The following is a 15,075-nucleotide window of genomic DNA, read 5'->3' on the forward strand; positions in this document are numbered from 1 at the left end:
TTATCCTCTCATAAACAGCTCTTTTTGATTGTTTCTTTCTGCACTAGACATTGTTGAGCACTCGGCCTAAGAGTCAGCCAACAGAAATAATTTTAGCAAAAACTATCTGAATATTATTTATATAACTAAATTATATAATATGCACTAACTCTTTAAAACTTCACCAATTCCTTTGTTTAAATACTTGTTTCTGTTTTGTGTAAGTTTCATGACATTAGTTTTGGTCTCTGATTTGTCAATTTACACATTATTAGGACTATTTTCACCTTCTACTTTCACCCAGTTAAGGAATGAAACAGCAAAATGGTTTTACAAAACCAAAAACATCAGAAAAAGAAAGCTAAGTTTAACCTTTAACCTGCCATGTCCACTGTAGCACCTTTTAGTATATAAAACTAACTGTTGATTGTTATTATTTAAATCTGTCAGAAGAAACTAACATATGGTGTAAGATTTCTGACAGATCTTATGCATAAAACCGAATTTTCTCGTTAATAATTTTAAAAAATTACCTTATCTAATTTAACTAACAATTGGTTCACTCGTTCGTCTGGTGCATCTCTACCACGAACAGAAGCATGAAATCTTCCGTGTAGCTGATAGATGGCGGTAACGACGTCAAGCATTTCGAAACGACTAACATAGCCATCGTTGTCAATATCGTACAACTTGAAAGCCCCTGGTGATAAGAGAAAAAACAAAACAAAACCCGAAACAAATATGCTTTCTTAAATTCTTAAATAGTACCTTATAGAAAAACTTTTAGGAAAATAAGTGAGCAATGGAAAATTTTACTTACAGAGTGCTATAAAAGCTTTGATTTTATTATATTACATGATAGTGCTTAATACATGTTAAGGCTTTCTAAGCTTTTAATTTTTTTAAAATGAAATTAATTTTCAACAAAATTATCACTGAAGTAGAATGTATAATAGTACCTTCATTTTGTGTCCGAAATGTAACAACTAGTTATTATTTCATAATAATTAATGTTAGTTATTTTATTTATATGAAAGCACCGATGGCTTAGCGATAAGTGTGAGGAATTATAACGCTTGAATTCAGGGTTCCATCCCCGCAATGAATAAGCACACGTAGCTCATTGTTTACCTATGCGCTCCAACAGAAACAAATTTATTATAAACAAATGTAAAGACAGAATATAGGAAAACTTGGAAGGCTCCCCAGTCATTATAACAAAGTTTCAATACAAATAATTTCAAATGGTTTGTTGCAAAGCATTTATTGGGACACTTGTGTCTAATAATGCAAGTAGAAAGCAGAAAGGCCAATAGAATCCACTTCGGTTGCTTTAAAGACACTATTAAGTTCATTTGAATATCGTTAATCAATAAAATGTCATTGCATTTTAAATCCATAGTTCATTAGTTTTATATTCGAAACTATTGAAAATTATTGTTACAGAAACTGTCCGTTAAATATATGAGATTAATTTTACCAATATATCTAATATTATAATAATTTGAATATATATATTGCACTAAAATACTCACATTTTAATTTGTCATCGACAGAACCGTGTGTTGTTACGGCGATGGCAGTAATGAATTCCTTAAACGTGACGACACCATCCTTAATACAATGAAACTAAAATTAGCCCAATCTTTGTTGCATGTAGGTTTTCAAGTTGGTATACGGATTAAAAAATGCTTTCTAGATTAGCATAATTATGTTACTTAAAATAAAAAGAGTGAACTTATTTTATTCATTTAATTGAATATAAGTGCAAAACCAACATTATATACATATCTGCACATTTTCTAAAGTGTGCAATATCAGATATTCATAAATTTCTTTTTTGTGTGTGTTGAAAACAATATGCTTTTCATATAAAGGTACCAGTTGATAGTTTCAGTTACCAACAGCATAAAATATTTGCTTCACATATATATATATATATATATATATAAATAACTATTCTTCATTTCACTTGAAAGAAATCATTTTCATTAAAGCAGAAACATTTAGATAAGTAAAAAATGTTAATTGCAAAATACTATTTTCTATGATATAATTGGAACATTATTTGGGTGTTGTAAGTTGGTTTTACAATTAAACCAATAATATACGTTTAATTGATAATCGTTGTGTTTGCGTATAATTATCATTCAGTTAACTTTGATCAAAATAACACTAATATAAACATTCGAATCATATTATAAAAACAAAATATTAGAGATATAGAGATCACAAAATGTGGTAAAATCATAAAATTATATTCCAGCCATTAGTACTTAGCATAGAAATATGTTCAGGGCTTCTCGGATTTGTTAACTTACCTTATTAGAATCAAATACGTTAAAAATATAGTCAACGAAAGGAGATGGATTTCCAGCTGGAAAAAACTGACCGTAAATTTTCCTAAAAACCTGAAAAAAATTTAAATATTCATTTCCACCTCTTTAACGTTTTACGTCAAAACTTTCTTGCACTTATAGAAACATTTATTTTCTATAAGATATTTTTTTTAGAAATTTTCTCTTCCTGATTAAATACCGCCCATTTCACAAACCTTAAAAAAACCAACTAATTTGTTGTTGTATGCTTTCTTTAGCTTCGTTTGTTTCCGTCTTACCTCAGTCATACGTGATTATAATCTGCGGACTTATAACATTAGAAGCTGGGTTTCGATACCGTGGTGGGAAGAGCACACATTGTGTAGCTTTGTGTTTACTTACAAGCAAACAATGTGATTATAGATCGTGTCTTTAATGGATAATCTGTTAAAAAAAATACCATTAGAAGCTGGGTTTCGATACCCGTGGTGGGAAGAGCACACATTGTGTAGCTTTGTGTTTACTTACAAGCAAACAATGTGATTATAAATCATGTCTTTAATGGGTAATCTGTTAAAAAAATATGCCGCATCCTGCTTTTCTTGGCTATTTTTGTGTAGTCCTAAACTGAAATATTATAGCTTAATTTAATTGACTGATAGCGTAAATGCAAATTATCTGAAAAGAAAAATAAACTAAAACTTTGAATAGTTTACTAAAGATTCTCTAGGCAGAAAAGGCAACGCTATTTTTTAGGATATTATAGGCCTATTTGAAAACACTAGAAACGTTCAAAAATGCAATCTAAATAAAATACCACTGGATATCTTAGTTAATCACAAAGTTATAGAAGGGACTATGCATGCTCTGTTCACCCCAATATGGAAACCCGACTTTTAGCGTTATAACCTTCTAGACTTGTCAGTGGGAAATAGTGTGTGACTCTATTGCAGTTCAAACGTTTATATGGCAGAATATGTTATTATAAGAGTTTAGAAAAATAATCTCTCATCAAAGAGTGAAGATAGAAACGAATCTTCGTGTGAAATTTACAAGCATACTGAAGTATCTCAGTAAAACCTGTGTGAAAACACAGACTCACTATGTTTTGTACCGTAACAGTAATTCGATCAATCAGAATTGTTATTTGAAGCTGCCAGTTTAACCCGATTAAATAGAGGCCAAAAATCCCGAGTAGGTGACTTAGGCACAACTGAGGTCCCCCCACCCCCACAATCAGACGAAGTGAAAGTTAAATTTCTAATGGTACAATTTTTATATTTCATAGTGTTTTGAAATTTTTTATTTGATCTTAATGACAAAGATGATTATTTTCAAGCTGAAAATTAATCATTAAATTTAACAAGTCTATCATTACCAATTTTAATATGCACGCATTGAAATCACAAGTTAGAAAATTCTGCTTCTGACCACATCGTTTAAAGAAGTTTGTCTGAAGATAAGCACAAAGCTACATTATGGACTATTTGTGCTCTGCCCACCACAGTATCAAAACCCAGTTTCTAGCGTTGTAAGTCCGCAGACATACCGCTGTGCCACTAGGAAGCGCGCTTAAAGAAGAAGAAACACTGATAAAGAAGAACTTGTGGTAAAAATTGTGTTGTTTTGATTATTTATATTTGTAGAGTTTACAACTTCTAGACTGCAATATAAAACTAAGTAATGTAAATAAATATTTGGCAACAAAATTAAAATTCTTGTAGTATGTTTTGCTCAAACATCACACACAGCTTTAATAAAAAAGTAAATTAAATCCTGCAAACTTTATCTAAATAGAAAAATATAAAGTTTCTGTTTTGGAGGGAGGCGAGAAGTTCCCTTTCCCCATCTTGCTGAGTGACCCCCAAATATATTCTCGTCTAATTACCAGTTGGCTACTATTTCTAGCCCCAGATCAAATAGGACATTTTACCGATGTTTGAAATTAACCGAACAGAACAAAGTCTGCCAGAAACAAATATAAAACTACTGGATGTATTTAACTAGACTGTGGCTATATATGCACCAAATTCCTAACGCATTATGAAACATTTTATTTCATGTTTGTTTGTTTGAAATTATGCACAAAGTTACACAATGAAATATCTGTGCTCTGCCCACCACGGGTATCGAAACCCGGTTTCTAGTGTTGTAAGTCCGCAGACATACCGCTGTGCCACTGGGGGGCATTTCATGTTTCAAATTCAAAATGTTTAAACTTTCGTATAAAACATTTCAATTTAGAGCAACGAAAGCCTGACACCTGACATTTATAAAATGATATAGTGTGAAGTCGTTGCAGTGATGTTTACAGACAATCAATAACAGATTAGGGAGAAGAAGATATCAAGTCTAAACTGCTGAGTGGTGTGAACGGCAACGTAATTCAAAGATTGTGTGAACGGCAACATAAGCCGTAATTCAAAGAACACTAACGATACACGTTAACAAAAATAAAAAAATTAGAGGAGAGGGACAGCCAAACAGGGAAGAAGCTGAATAAACATGGAACAGTTATTATTTACGCTTTTGTGTAAACACATTTGTTATCTGAAAGCCGCAAGGTTAATTTCCGAACAGTTATTATTTACGCTTTTGTGTAAACACATTTGTTATCTGAAAGCTGCAAGGTTAATTTCCGAACAGTTCACATAAGTTTAGTAATGTTACATTCGTTTGAGTGTGTTTTTATTGTTTTTTTTTTGGGAGTGCGGGTAGCTCAATGTATATACATATAGAGAGAGCACCACCAAGATTGAATCCTGTTTTGTTTTCATTTTTATTCTCGTTGGGTGGTGTCGCTTTTGCAGCTTTAAGACACTCTTCAATCAACCTAATTAAAAAAATAATACATAAAATATATATAATCATTGTCTGTTTGTTTCAGAGCAAACCAAACTGAGCTATCTGCCGTGTCCACCGCAGAGAATCGAACCACGGATTTTAGCGTTGTAAGTCCATAAACTGGGAAATATGTTTAACTATATATACATATCTGTGTGTATGTGTGTGTGTGTGTGTAACTCATACATCTCAGTAAATCAGTAAACATATCTTAAAATAATTAGTAATAAATGATGATTGTATATCGTATAAAATCCATAAAGAAATAAAACTTGTAAATGATAAAACATAACTTAAAAACAAAAAAATCTACAGGTTATTTAAATCAGATTCAAAGTATTTCCAATTTTTATTAAAGTAATGTTAGTTGTTGATTATCATAAAACCAAAACAAAAAGAAAGGTTATTGTAATAAGCCATGGGTAATTATGATATCATTGTAAAAACGTTTTGGGCTGTGATTATGAAACTTAAGCTGATTCATTTTAAATCCCAAATTCTCCGTTTTAGTAGAGTAGCTTTTCATCTATATTGTACATTTTAACACATAAATACAGTTGTTAGAACTGCTAGAGAAAAATCTGTAGATTTTAAGATAAAATAGTTCTACCTGTATTTCTAATAATATCAGGGTTGGTAATATATCCTATATTACGTTTGTTTGAATTTATGCACAAAGCTACACAATGGGCTATCTGTGCTCTGCCCACCACGGGTATCGAAACCCGGTTTCTAGTGTTGTAAGTCCGCAGACATACCGCTGTGTTACTGGGGTGCTCCTATATTACAGAGTTGACATCTTAAGTTCTTATACTGAGTAATGAATTTTTTTTCTATTTTCAGTATTAATATTATTTGCAAAAAAGTAAACGGTTAAAATTTTAGGTTGTTTATAAACTAAAACGATATTGATTACGGCTCTTTTTATAGTGTTAGGTGCAATAGGAAGATTGGGGTATATTTAATGATAACTGGTAACAATTATGACTGATTTCCAGTTTTTTTGTATCATATAATTATCCCCGGTGGGTCAGCGGTAAATCTACAGACTTAAGTTTGCTAAACTCCGTGGTTCGATCCTTTACGGTGGACACGGTGTAGATATTCCAATGTATAGCTTCGCCCTAAAACAAACAACCAGTTTTCTTCCTCGGTGGCTCCGAGGTAAACCAAAGGGTTTCTAACGCCAAAATCAGGTTTTAACATCCGCGATAGGTAGAGTACAGATAGCCCATTGTGCAGCTATGTGCTTAACGACAAACAAATAAAACCATATCATTAGACGCGAAATATACAATTGTTAATTAGGTCCTTTGAACAATTTCTATTTAATAAACAAAAATATTTTGAGTTAATTTAGCCTAATATTTCTTTATTGCTTACACTATATACAATTCTCATTGCTAATGCATATGTGATATTTATTTGACGTGTCTAGGTTGTTATTTCTAAAATCTAAATGAGAGTGGGAATTGTTTGGTTTATAAAAAATTTGAATTTCTGAAGAGCCACTGTCAGTTATTTCAGTTAATATATCTAAGAAATGTATTGTTTTATAAGCCTTTTCAAAAATGAATTTAATGTTTAGATCTAAATCATTTAAACTTGATTAAAAACAAGCTAGTTTAAATCGACATTCCAAGTAAGAAAATGGACATCAGTGTTTCTGAGCAAGTGCGTCATCACATATGAGATAACAGCGACTTTATTCTCTGATAAAAAACGTTTTACGTCTCTTCTGAGAAACCTATTATTAAAAATAACGGTCCGGCATGGCCAGGTGGTTAAGAAGCTCGACTCGCAATCTGAGGGTCGCGCGTTCGAATCCCCGTCCCACCAAACATGCTCGCCCTTTCAGCCTGGGGGCGTTATAATGTGACGGTCAATCCCACTATTCGTTGGTAAAAGAGTAACCCAAGAGTTGACGATGGGTGGTGATGACTAGTTGTCTTCCCTCTAGCCTTACACTGCTTAATTAGGGACGGCTAATGCAGATAGCCCTCGTGTAGCTTTGCGCGAAATTCAAAGAAACAAACTGAAATAACATGGGTAGGTGTCATTTTTGTAATAAGTCATTATTATAGATAAAACCATTATTTTTCAATACTAATTTTACAGCTTCAATTAAAAATTTCTTAGTATTTCTGGAATACAAAAGTCCTAGATAAGGTCTTCAAAAATAATTTACAACTGTACTACCAAGTTCATATAAAATAATAATACATAAAGATAAAACAGTTAGTGTAATTAAACTAGTGTTAGGACCAAATTCAGTAAGCAATTCTGATATATAGTCCATATTATCTCTCGCATAATTATTAACTTCAATAATATACGGTTTTAACAGTTCATCAACAAAACAACTTGTACTTGTGAGTAGAACATTGGTGGGCTGCAACAATCGGTATACTTGGACAACAAAAAGCGCGAAGCTACACAATAGATTGTTTTCGCGCTGTTCACCTAGGGGTCATTGAATCTAGGCTTTTATCGTTGTAAGCACGGGAAGGAAGAGGTGTACATAGCACTTTATCCTCATAGATCTCGATCAAGATCAAATCAGATATCAATAGAAAAAAAAACAAGGGTGAACTTACCGCTGACCCACCGGGAGACTAACGGGTAGGTTCAACATGTTGTACGTAATCATTGTTTAATTAGAATATCCATTAGTAATATCTTGGCATTTATGTATTTTTGGTGAAGCATAAAATACACTTGTATTTTTATCTTGTTTGAAGTTAAGCACAAAGCAACACAATGGGCTATCTGTGCTCTGCCCAACTCTGGTATCGAACCCCGGATTCTAGCGTTGTAACTCTGCAGACGTGCCACTGGGGGTGGGTGGGGTGGGGGTAAATATACTTTTACAATTAAGTACAATTAACTATTTATTATATTTCCAATTTATTAAGTTGTCCCTTTTATTTTGTAATAAATGATTTAACGTTTTGTATTAAGATTCTTATACGAGTTTAGATATATATATTCCAAGAACCAAATCTAGTTTGCTCAGTGAAATGTTTAATAAAAAAGAGGCGAAAGAAAAATGTTTAATTTTTTAACTTTTTTATTATTGTTAATTTAAATGAATAGATAAAAACACATACATAAAAGGATAAATACCTGTTTCACATCTTTAAGGATAGTTAGCAGTTTCCAAAGTAAGACGTACACTTTTTTATAAGACCCATAGAATAACAAAATTTCCCGCGTTTCTTTGACCTTAAAGCTTTATATGTGTTTCAAAATACCTGTGTGTTAAACTAGGTGGCATTTAAAATGGTTTTAAATTTGTTAATAAAATAATTTTCATAAATTTATTTTATTCTTTTACCAGAATACCAAATGGAAATATGTTAAAAAAAGCTTCTTCTAAACTATGGTATTTCTCCATAATACAATTATTAATGTATTAATTAACAGGTAATAGGCTATTATTTGCATTTTTGCCATGTGATTTATGTAAATGTATTCTTAAACGTAAGCTTTTTTGTTTCTTCAACATATATTTGCTGACAACAAATAAAAGATAACACACAAATAATATTACATGAATTGCAACTAGATTTAAAGTTTATATTTGTTTGTGGTTAAGCACAAAACCACACAAAGGGCTATCTGTGCTCTTCCCACCACGGGTATCAAAACCCGATTTCTAGCGTTGTAAGTTCGCAGACATGCCGCTGTGCTACTGGGGGGGGGCCTAAAATTTACGAACAATATTTCATCTCCATTAGGGCCTGTAATGTATTTACTGTATGCAATAAATTCCTGTATATTTTCTTTAATTTCAATTTCTGTGGTAAAGGTAGCTTAATTTCCTCTTTAGACAAAGATTTTGAACTCTGTGCTTATATACTGTACAGACTAAGTACTAGTCTCACGCGCTAGAGACGTAGAGTTGTGACTGCTGTGATGACGTTTACCTTTTGAAACTGCATTTTACAAAATACTTTTTATTTATATTCGTATCCAATGGCAGTTAAGTTTGAAAGAAATTGATCACAATATTACCTGCACTAGAAACTAAAGACGTTATAAATACAATGACATTTAAATTTGAAAGAAATGCATCCCAATATCACCTGTACGCGAACCTATCGATGTGATAAATGTGAATTGATATGGAGGGAGAATATATGCTAAATCTATGCAAAATTAGAATCATACTTGTATCTAATAAGTTTAAAACAAATTTGTAGTTTTTTTACATATTATTCTTTTTTTCTAAGTTTTCAGAACCGTTACATGTACATAGTCAAGATAGCCACATGCCCTATGCATCTTAATAAAGGTACGTACTTAAGAATAAAAATCGACAAATCATAGCGAATATAATATATGGCTTTAATATTATATTAAATGTTTGGGGGAAGTGGGGAGTTCTCTCAATTATTGAAAAGTTATCATTCGAATCTGTGTTATTTTCAAGTATTTCATTATGAAATACCTGTAATGTGTTTCAAGTCATTACTTGTAATTCATAAATATGCTTTTGTTCTCTTTACTACATTTCATAAAAACTACGAACATAAGCTTACCTCCTTTGTCATGTGACCGTCAGGGCAGTCTTGCATAAAGTCTTTATACCTGTGAATATAAATTATTCTTTGATTTTTTTCCATATAAACGCACTCTTTTAAATAAATTGTCTACTTGTTTTCAAAAACAACAGCAATTAATTAAATCGTTCAAAATAACTCTAAATCGCTCTTCTTTTCCTCATGAGTCGGTTATTCAAGACAATGACATTATGTTAATAGTTTCTTTATTTACTGAATAAAAATATTCTTCGAAAACAAATACAATTCCATACTTAATTAGGTTCAATACTTCGACCACCTGAAAGTATCTCAGTCTCAAACCAATCTGTAGGCATGATTTTCAAGAGTTGGCGGTAGGGGTTGCCAGATGGTTACCTTCCATCTAGTTCAGCAGTTCAAAATTATGGACGGCGGCAGATAGGCTTAGTAGCTTTGTCATAAACAAACAAACGTTCGCCACTTGTTTAATAGTGTTTGTTATTGAAGGTTATCATTAATATTATCTGTTAATAACGAAAGCTTACTGTTAGTGAACATCCATCCTATAGTTGAATGAGAAATATTAACTCACACTCTAAAGAAACAAGTGTAAATAAATTTCACTGTAATAATAACTAACAAAAGCTTCTTCAGAAGTTAGAGTTACTCTTCCAAGGATGTAAAAAACAGTTTGACTATGCTTAAGCTAATTTACTTCTCCAGAGTTTAAAGTTGTTAATACGCTAATTTGTTTAGATAATACAACTTTTAAAATGATAGAATTATATACATATATATTCCATTTTACAAAGCGTTAACTCGTGGCCACTTTGGCATGTTCGCCCCATAATGTTAGGCTGTTATAAAAAAAACTATAAACTCTATATATACACCAAAAGTGTTTCTAAGTTCCTGTTTCAGTCATGGGAACACGTTCATCTGTTATCAAAATGTCAAAAGCTTTCTTAGAGCTGTAGCTTTACTGCACATAAAAGAGATATTTTGATATCGCCTAAGTCATTTGCTCGATTTTCACATGCACGTGGAAAAATAGTTCATTTAGACACCACTCTTTGCACCTTATTCGCTCGGTAATAAACCCGCAGTTTTGCTGAGTAGTTCTGTGTTTGTCTTGAGTTTTAGTCTTGTTCCAACTTTCTAAGTTTAAAGCCTTGTCCTAAACATATTCAGTAAAGTTGCCATACATACATGGTTCTTCAGAAGTTTTTTTTTAGCCGCTTCGAACATCAATATAATTAGTTTACGCTGAATATGCCAACAAAATCATAGGGTACCCGAATCCGTGTTCAATGGAAATAGTCATCGAAGGGTGCTATATCTGCTTAAACGTGGCTATTATTCACATCAACGATGGCCTGCGTTTTTGGGATGAGGTCTCTCATGGTTGTCAACATAACATGAGTTATATCTTACTTTAAGCAACCCTGTAGCCAAAAATCAAGCGGTTCATCCGACAGAGGCCAAGTGGTTAGAGTGCTCAACTCGCAGTCTGCGGGTTCAAATTCCCGTCCCACCAAACCTGCCTGCTCTTTAAGCAGTGGCGGTGTTATAATGTGACGGCCAATCCCACCATTCGTTGGTAAAAGAGTAGCCCAAGAGTTGGTGGTGATTGGTGATGACTAGCTACCTTCCCTCTAGTCTTACACTGCTAAATTAGGGAAGGTTATAGCAGATAGCCCTCGTGTAGCTTTGCGCGAAATTCAAAACTAAAACCCTTAAACGATCCTTTCAGTTGACCACGAATTCATGTTTATGATGCTTGTATTAGTATATCTACCATGAAATATTGCTCTATGAATAACATTATTCATTTTATTAATGTTCAACACGCCAAAAGTCTTTATAACAATCCTATCAAGCTAACCAACTAGTGTGTGCGTTTCCCAGTATTCTGTACAGTTAAATCTTAAGTCTAATTTTACTTTCATTTAACTTTATTTCTTAAAATAGGTTCTATTAGTGTACTAGCTAAAGCGTAATTATAATATCTGTATGCTTTAAAGTTATGTTTCATACATACATAATAAATACTTGCAATTTGTGCTGCACGTCTGGTTTTGTTCTTTTAATTCATTATTTAAACCATTTATTACGTTTTTACTAAACTAAATTCCCGACCATCAATTTTTAGAAAACTTTTAACCATGTGTTGACTTATCTGCCTTTTCAAGTACTTTTCATATTTCAATGACCCTGGATAATTTTAGGCTTATGAATGGATATAAAATATAAAAATTTGCGTTTCGTTCGTTTGTTTGTTTTTAATTATGCACAAAGCTACACAAGGGTTATCTACTGCTACTATCGAAACCCGGTTTCTAGCGTTGTAAGTTCGCAGACATGCCGCTGTGCTACTAGGGGCCTAAAGTTTATGTTTGTTTGTTTTTGGTTAACCACAAAGCTCTGTGTTCTGCCACCACGGTATCGAAACCCAGTTTCTAGCGTTGTAAGTCCGCAGACATGCCGCTGTGCTACTAGGGGCCTAAAGTTTATGTTTTTTGTTTTTGGTTAACCACAAAGCTCTGTGCTCTGCCACCACGGGTATCGAAACCCAATTTCTAGCGTTGTAAGACCGTAGACATACCGCTGTGCCACTGGGGGCTTACGTTTCGGACCATTAAAGTAAAAGTTTTTTATCATTTTGAAATTTTAGCAGCACAGATGAACTATGCAGCATTTATTACTTACCTTACTAGTCTTAACACTTACTTTAATGAATTTAGATAATTTTTGAGGTGATAGAAAATTTAATCATATCTAGATTGAACTAGACGCATATGTGTCGCGTTACTATGTTCAGTAATATCCACATGTTCTGCATGTAGTAGCTGTATCTATGAAAAGTCCTTAACTGTTAGCTAGCTTATCGCCTGTAAATTGTGTTAGATTGGAAATGTTCTTAATATTTTTATTGTGTACATAGTCTCTACCTGTTGGGTATGAATCTAATATTTGGAGTTTACTTAGTAGTTCAAATACATTCTTTAAGAAATCCGTTAGTGGACTTTTACAGTTTCCGTGTAGCTTCAAGCTAAGCTCGCAATATAAATACGTCCAGTGTTGGGTAGTACTATGTGGCTAGTTTTATGCTAAAGCACTACACACATGCATGTCCTGTGTTGATTCGTGCCATGTTTCCAGTTTTATCCAAAAGCACAACAATGGGATTTTGCAGTGTTCACTTCCGACTAACAAATTAAGATAAAAGTGATACGAGAATTTAACTAAAACTTGTGACACGTGGACATTTATCAAACTATATTCTTGTCAAAAATTTAACTTTAACTTGATTTAAAAATTTTGAAACATATTTTTAATTTATCTTTTCTTTTTCAGGAATTTTTAGTTTTCTTAGAGGCAGCGATTAGTATGTATATAATTTTTGTACAACTTTCATTTCGCCAGCCTTGATGGACTAATGAGCTTTAACTCAATTCATAAAAATACCCATAACACGTAATTTATTCTTTGAACAATACAAATGTTTTTATTCCATCTGTTTATACTTTTTATAAGGATTTTAAATCTTCTAAATTTGACGCTCTGTAATACCTTTATTTAGGCCAGCTTCTGAGAAGCTTGTAGGTAATTTTTAAGAATTATAAAACTTACCATTTCTGAAGCTGTTGTGTTTTAACTGTAATAAAAAAAAGGAGAATAAGTTTACAAAATTACGTGTTCAATGGCATCATATATTAACATTTACTTACTTAATAAATGCTATCTGTTATTAGACAACAAGAGAGCTGCACTGGGGAGAAATTATCAACTAAAATAATTAATTTCTTGAATTAGATTTTAGTGTTATCTGCGTTAACAGCTTCTGAAACAGACTTTTTATGATATCTTACCACTTGGCATAATTCTATAATTCTGTATAATTTTAAAATATGTCAAAATCAATGATAAATCCCAGGATATAAGCATTTCCAGAAATTTACTGTGAGTTGTCCCTTCTTTTACATTGTCGAAGACTGTGCAACAACTGTGATTGTTATGATTAAACTTTTTTTTCTGTTTTAAAGCTTGCCAAAGTACGTTTAAAATCTTTCAATAAAAACTACATTTTAGTTCAGTATAAATTAACTAGTTTCCCTGCAAGTTTATCAACTGTATTACACAGAATATAATATAATATAAGTTAATTAGTTCCCATGCAGGTTTATCAACTGTATTATATTGAATACAACATAAACTAACAAATTTCTATGCAGGTTTATCAACTGTTTTACACTGAATACTACCATGTTAGTAAATAAATTTCCATAAAATGTCGTAGAGTGTATTAACTGATAACTCTTGCTTGAAATCAGAAGTGTGGATATTTATACATATATATAGTGAATTTTACATTGGCCTCTGACTTTGATCCAACATATAACAATTCCAAATCTCGAACAGTTATCAAACTTTATTTACTAATTTTTGAAGTAATTAAGGTATATGGCAATACACTTGGTGCAAAAAAGGAGATTTAATATTTTCAACTACAATTATTCTCTTGGATATGATACTTCAGAAAACTACCACCTTTGGGTTTTTACATACACCTTTCTTATCCCCATGTCTATACACCAGTTGATCAGTACAAAAAATGTACAAATACTCACAGTTTGTAGTTGACTCCAACTCTTCCAGCTCGTTTTTATTTAGTTTGCTTATGTTTCTGCAACTGAAAAGGAACGAAGCTGCAGTTCCCATACTGGTTAACTTATCATTACCGTTTAATTAATTATAATTAATTCTTTGTTGAGATTTACAATGTGTTCAATTGAGTTTCTTGTTATCCGAGGAAGGAAAGCAACACATATGCTAGGGAATTTTTGCCACCCTAGTACTGGTACTACACTTCTCATCGCCCTCTATCGTCTTTTCATAAACACTCCGTTGTCTTGGTAACGTAATCGTGTGAGTGCTATTTTTCAGATATTTTATCAAACGTTAACATAAATAGTTCGTGTTATTAACCCCTCTTTCCTTTCTGTTTTAAATTTCATGTTCCAGTTATGAATACATTATTCCTCTTACGACGAAGTATATTTGTTACATTAAAACACCCCCTTCTTGGTGTGGGCAGTTACTTAATAGAATGTTAGTCAGTATGTTAACAGTTAGGTTCTGTTGTATTCATATGAAGCAGATCTTCTCAGTAAAGAAACGATGAAGTGACTGATCACATTCTTGTTTCCATCGTACGATATTGAATTTACTTGGAACTGATACCAATTTAATTTTGTTATATTCCGTTATATATATATCACACAAATAAAAGAATAAGCTCTGTTACTACAAATAAATAAATAAATATATATATAATTATGTAGAATATTATCAAAATGTTACCAAGGTGGTTATCGAGAGCAAGTTAAATTCCCTTCCCTAATAAG

At 32.3% G+C, this 15,075-nt stretch overlaps 1 protein-coding gene across 1 annotated transcript; it reads right to left on the reverse strand.

The window, feature by feature from the left end:
- Positions 1 to 14,471, reverse strand: LOC106478301 (neuronal calcium sensor 1-like). Its single transcript, XM_022381887.1, has 7 exons — positions 14,299 to 14,471; positions 13,301 to 13,325; positions 9,686 to 9,734; positions 2,301 to 2,390; positions 1,515 to 1,593; positions 513 to 679; positions 1 to 66 (listed from the first exon to the last, which is right to left on the reverse strand). The coding sequence occupies exons 1-7, from the start codon at positions 14,387 to 14,389 to the stop codon at positions 1 to 3; spliced, it is 567 nt and encodes a 188-aa protein (XP_022237595.1). The 5' UTR covers positions 14,390 to 14,471.
- Between the last annotated feature and the right edge of the window lie 604 nt (positions 14,472 to 15,075).

This window comes from Limulus polyphemus, unplaced genomic scaffold, assembly GCF_000517525.1.
Source record: "Limulus polyphemus unplaced genomic scaffold, Limulus_polyphemus-2.1.2 Scaffold198, whole genome shotgun sequence".
NCBI classification, from domain to species: Eukaryota; Metazoa; Arthropoda; class Merostomata; order Xiphosura; family Limulidae; genus Limulus; species Limulus polyphemus.

What these genes read in the sequence shown, in the direction of transcription:
- LOC106478301 (XM_022381887.1), bottom strand. Translation starts at nt 14,389, where the DNA reads ATGGGAACTGCAGCTTCGTTCCTTTTCAGTTGCAGAAACATAAGCAAA. An exon ending in GTTGGAGTCAACTACAAACT is followed by an intron (nt 13,326 to 14,298) that starts GTGAGTATTTGT and finishes TTTTTATTACAG; the next exon opens with TTAAAACACAACAGCTTCAG. An exon ending in TGTCGATGACAAATTAAAAT is followed by an intron (nt 680 to 1,514) that starts GTGAGTATTTTA and finishes TCTTATCACCAG; the next exon opens with GGGCTTTCAAGTTGTACGAT.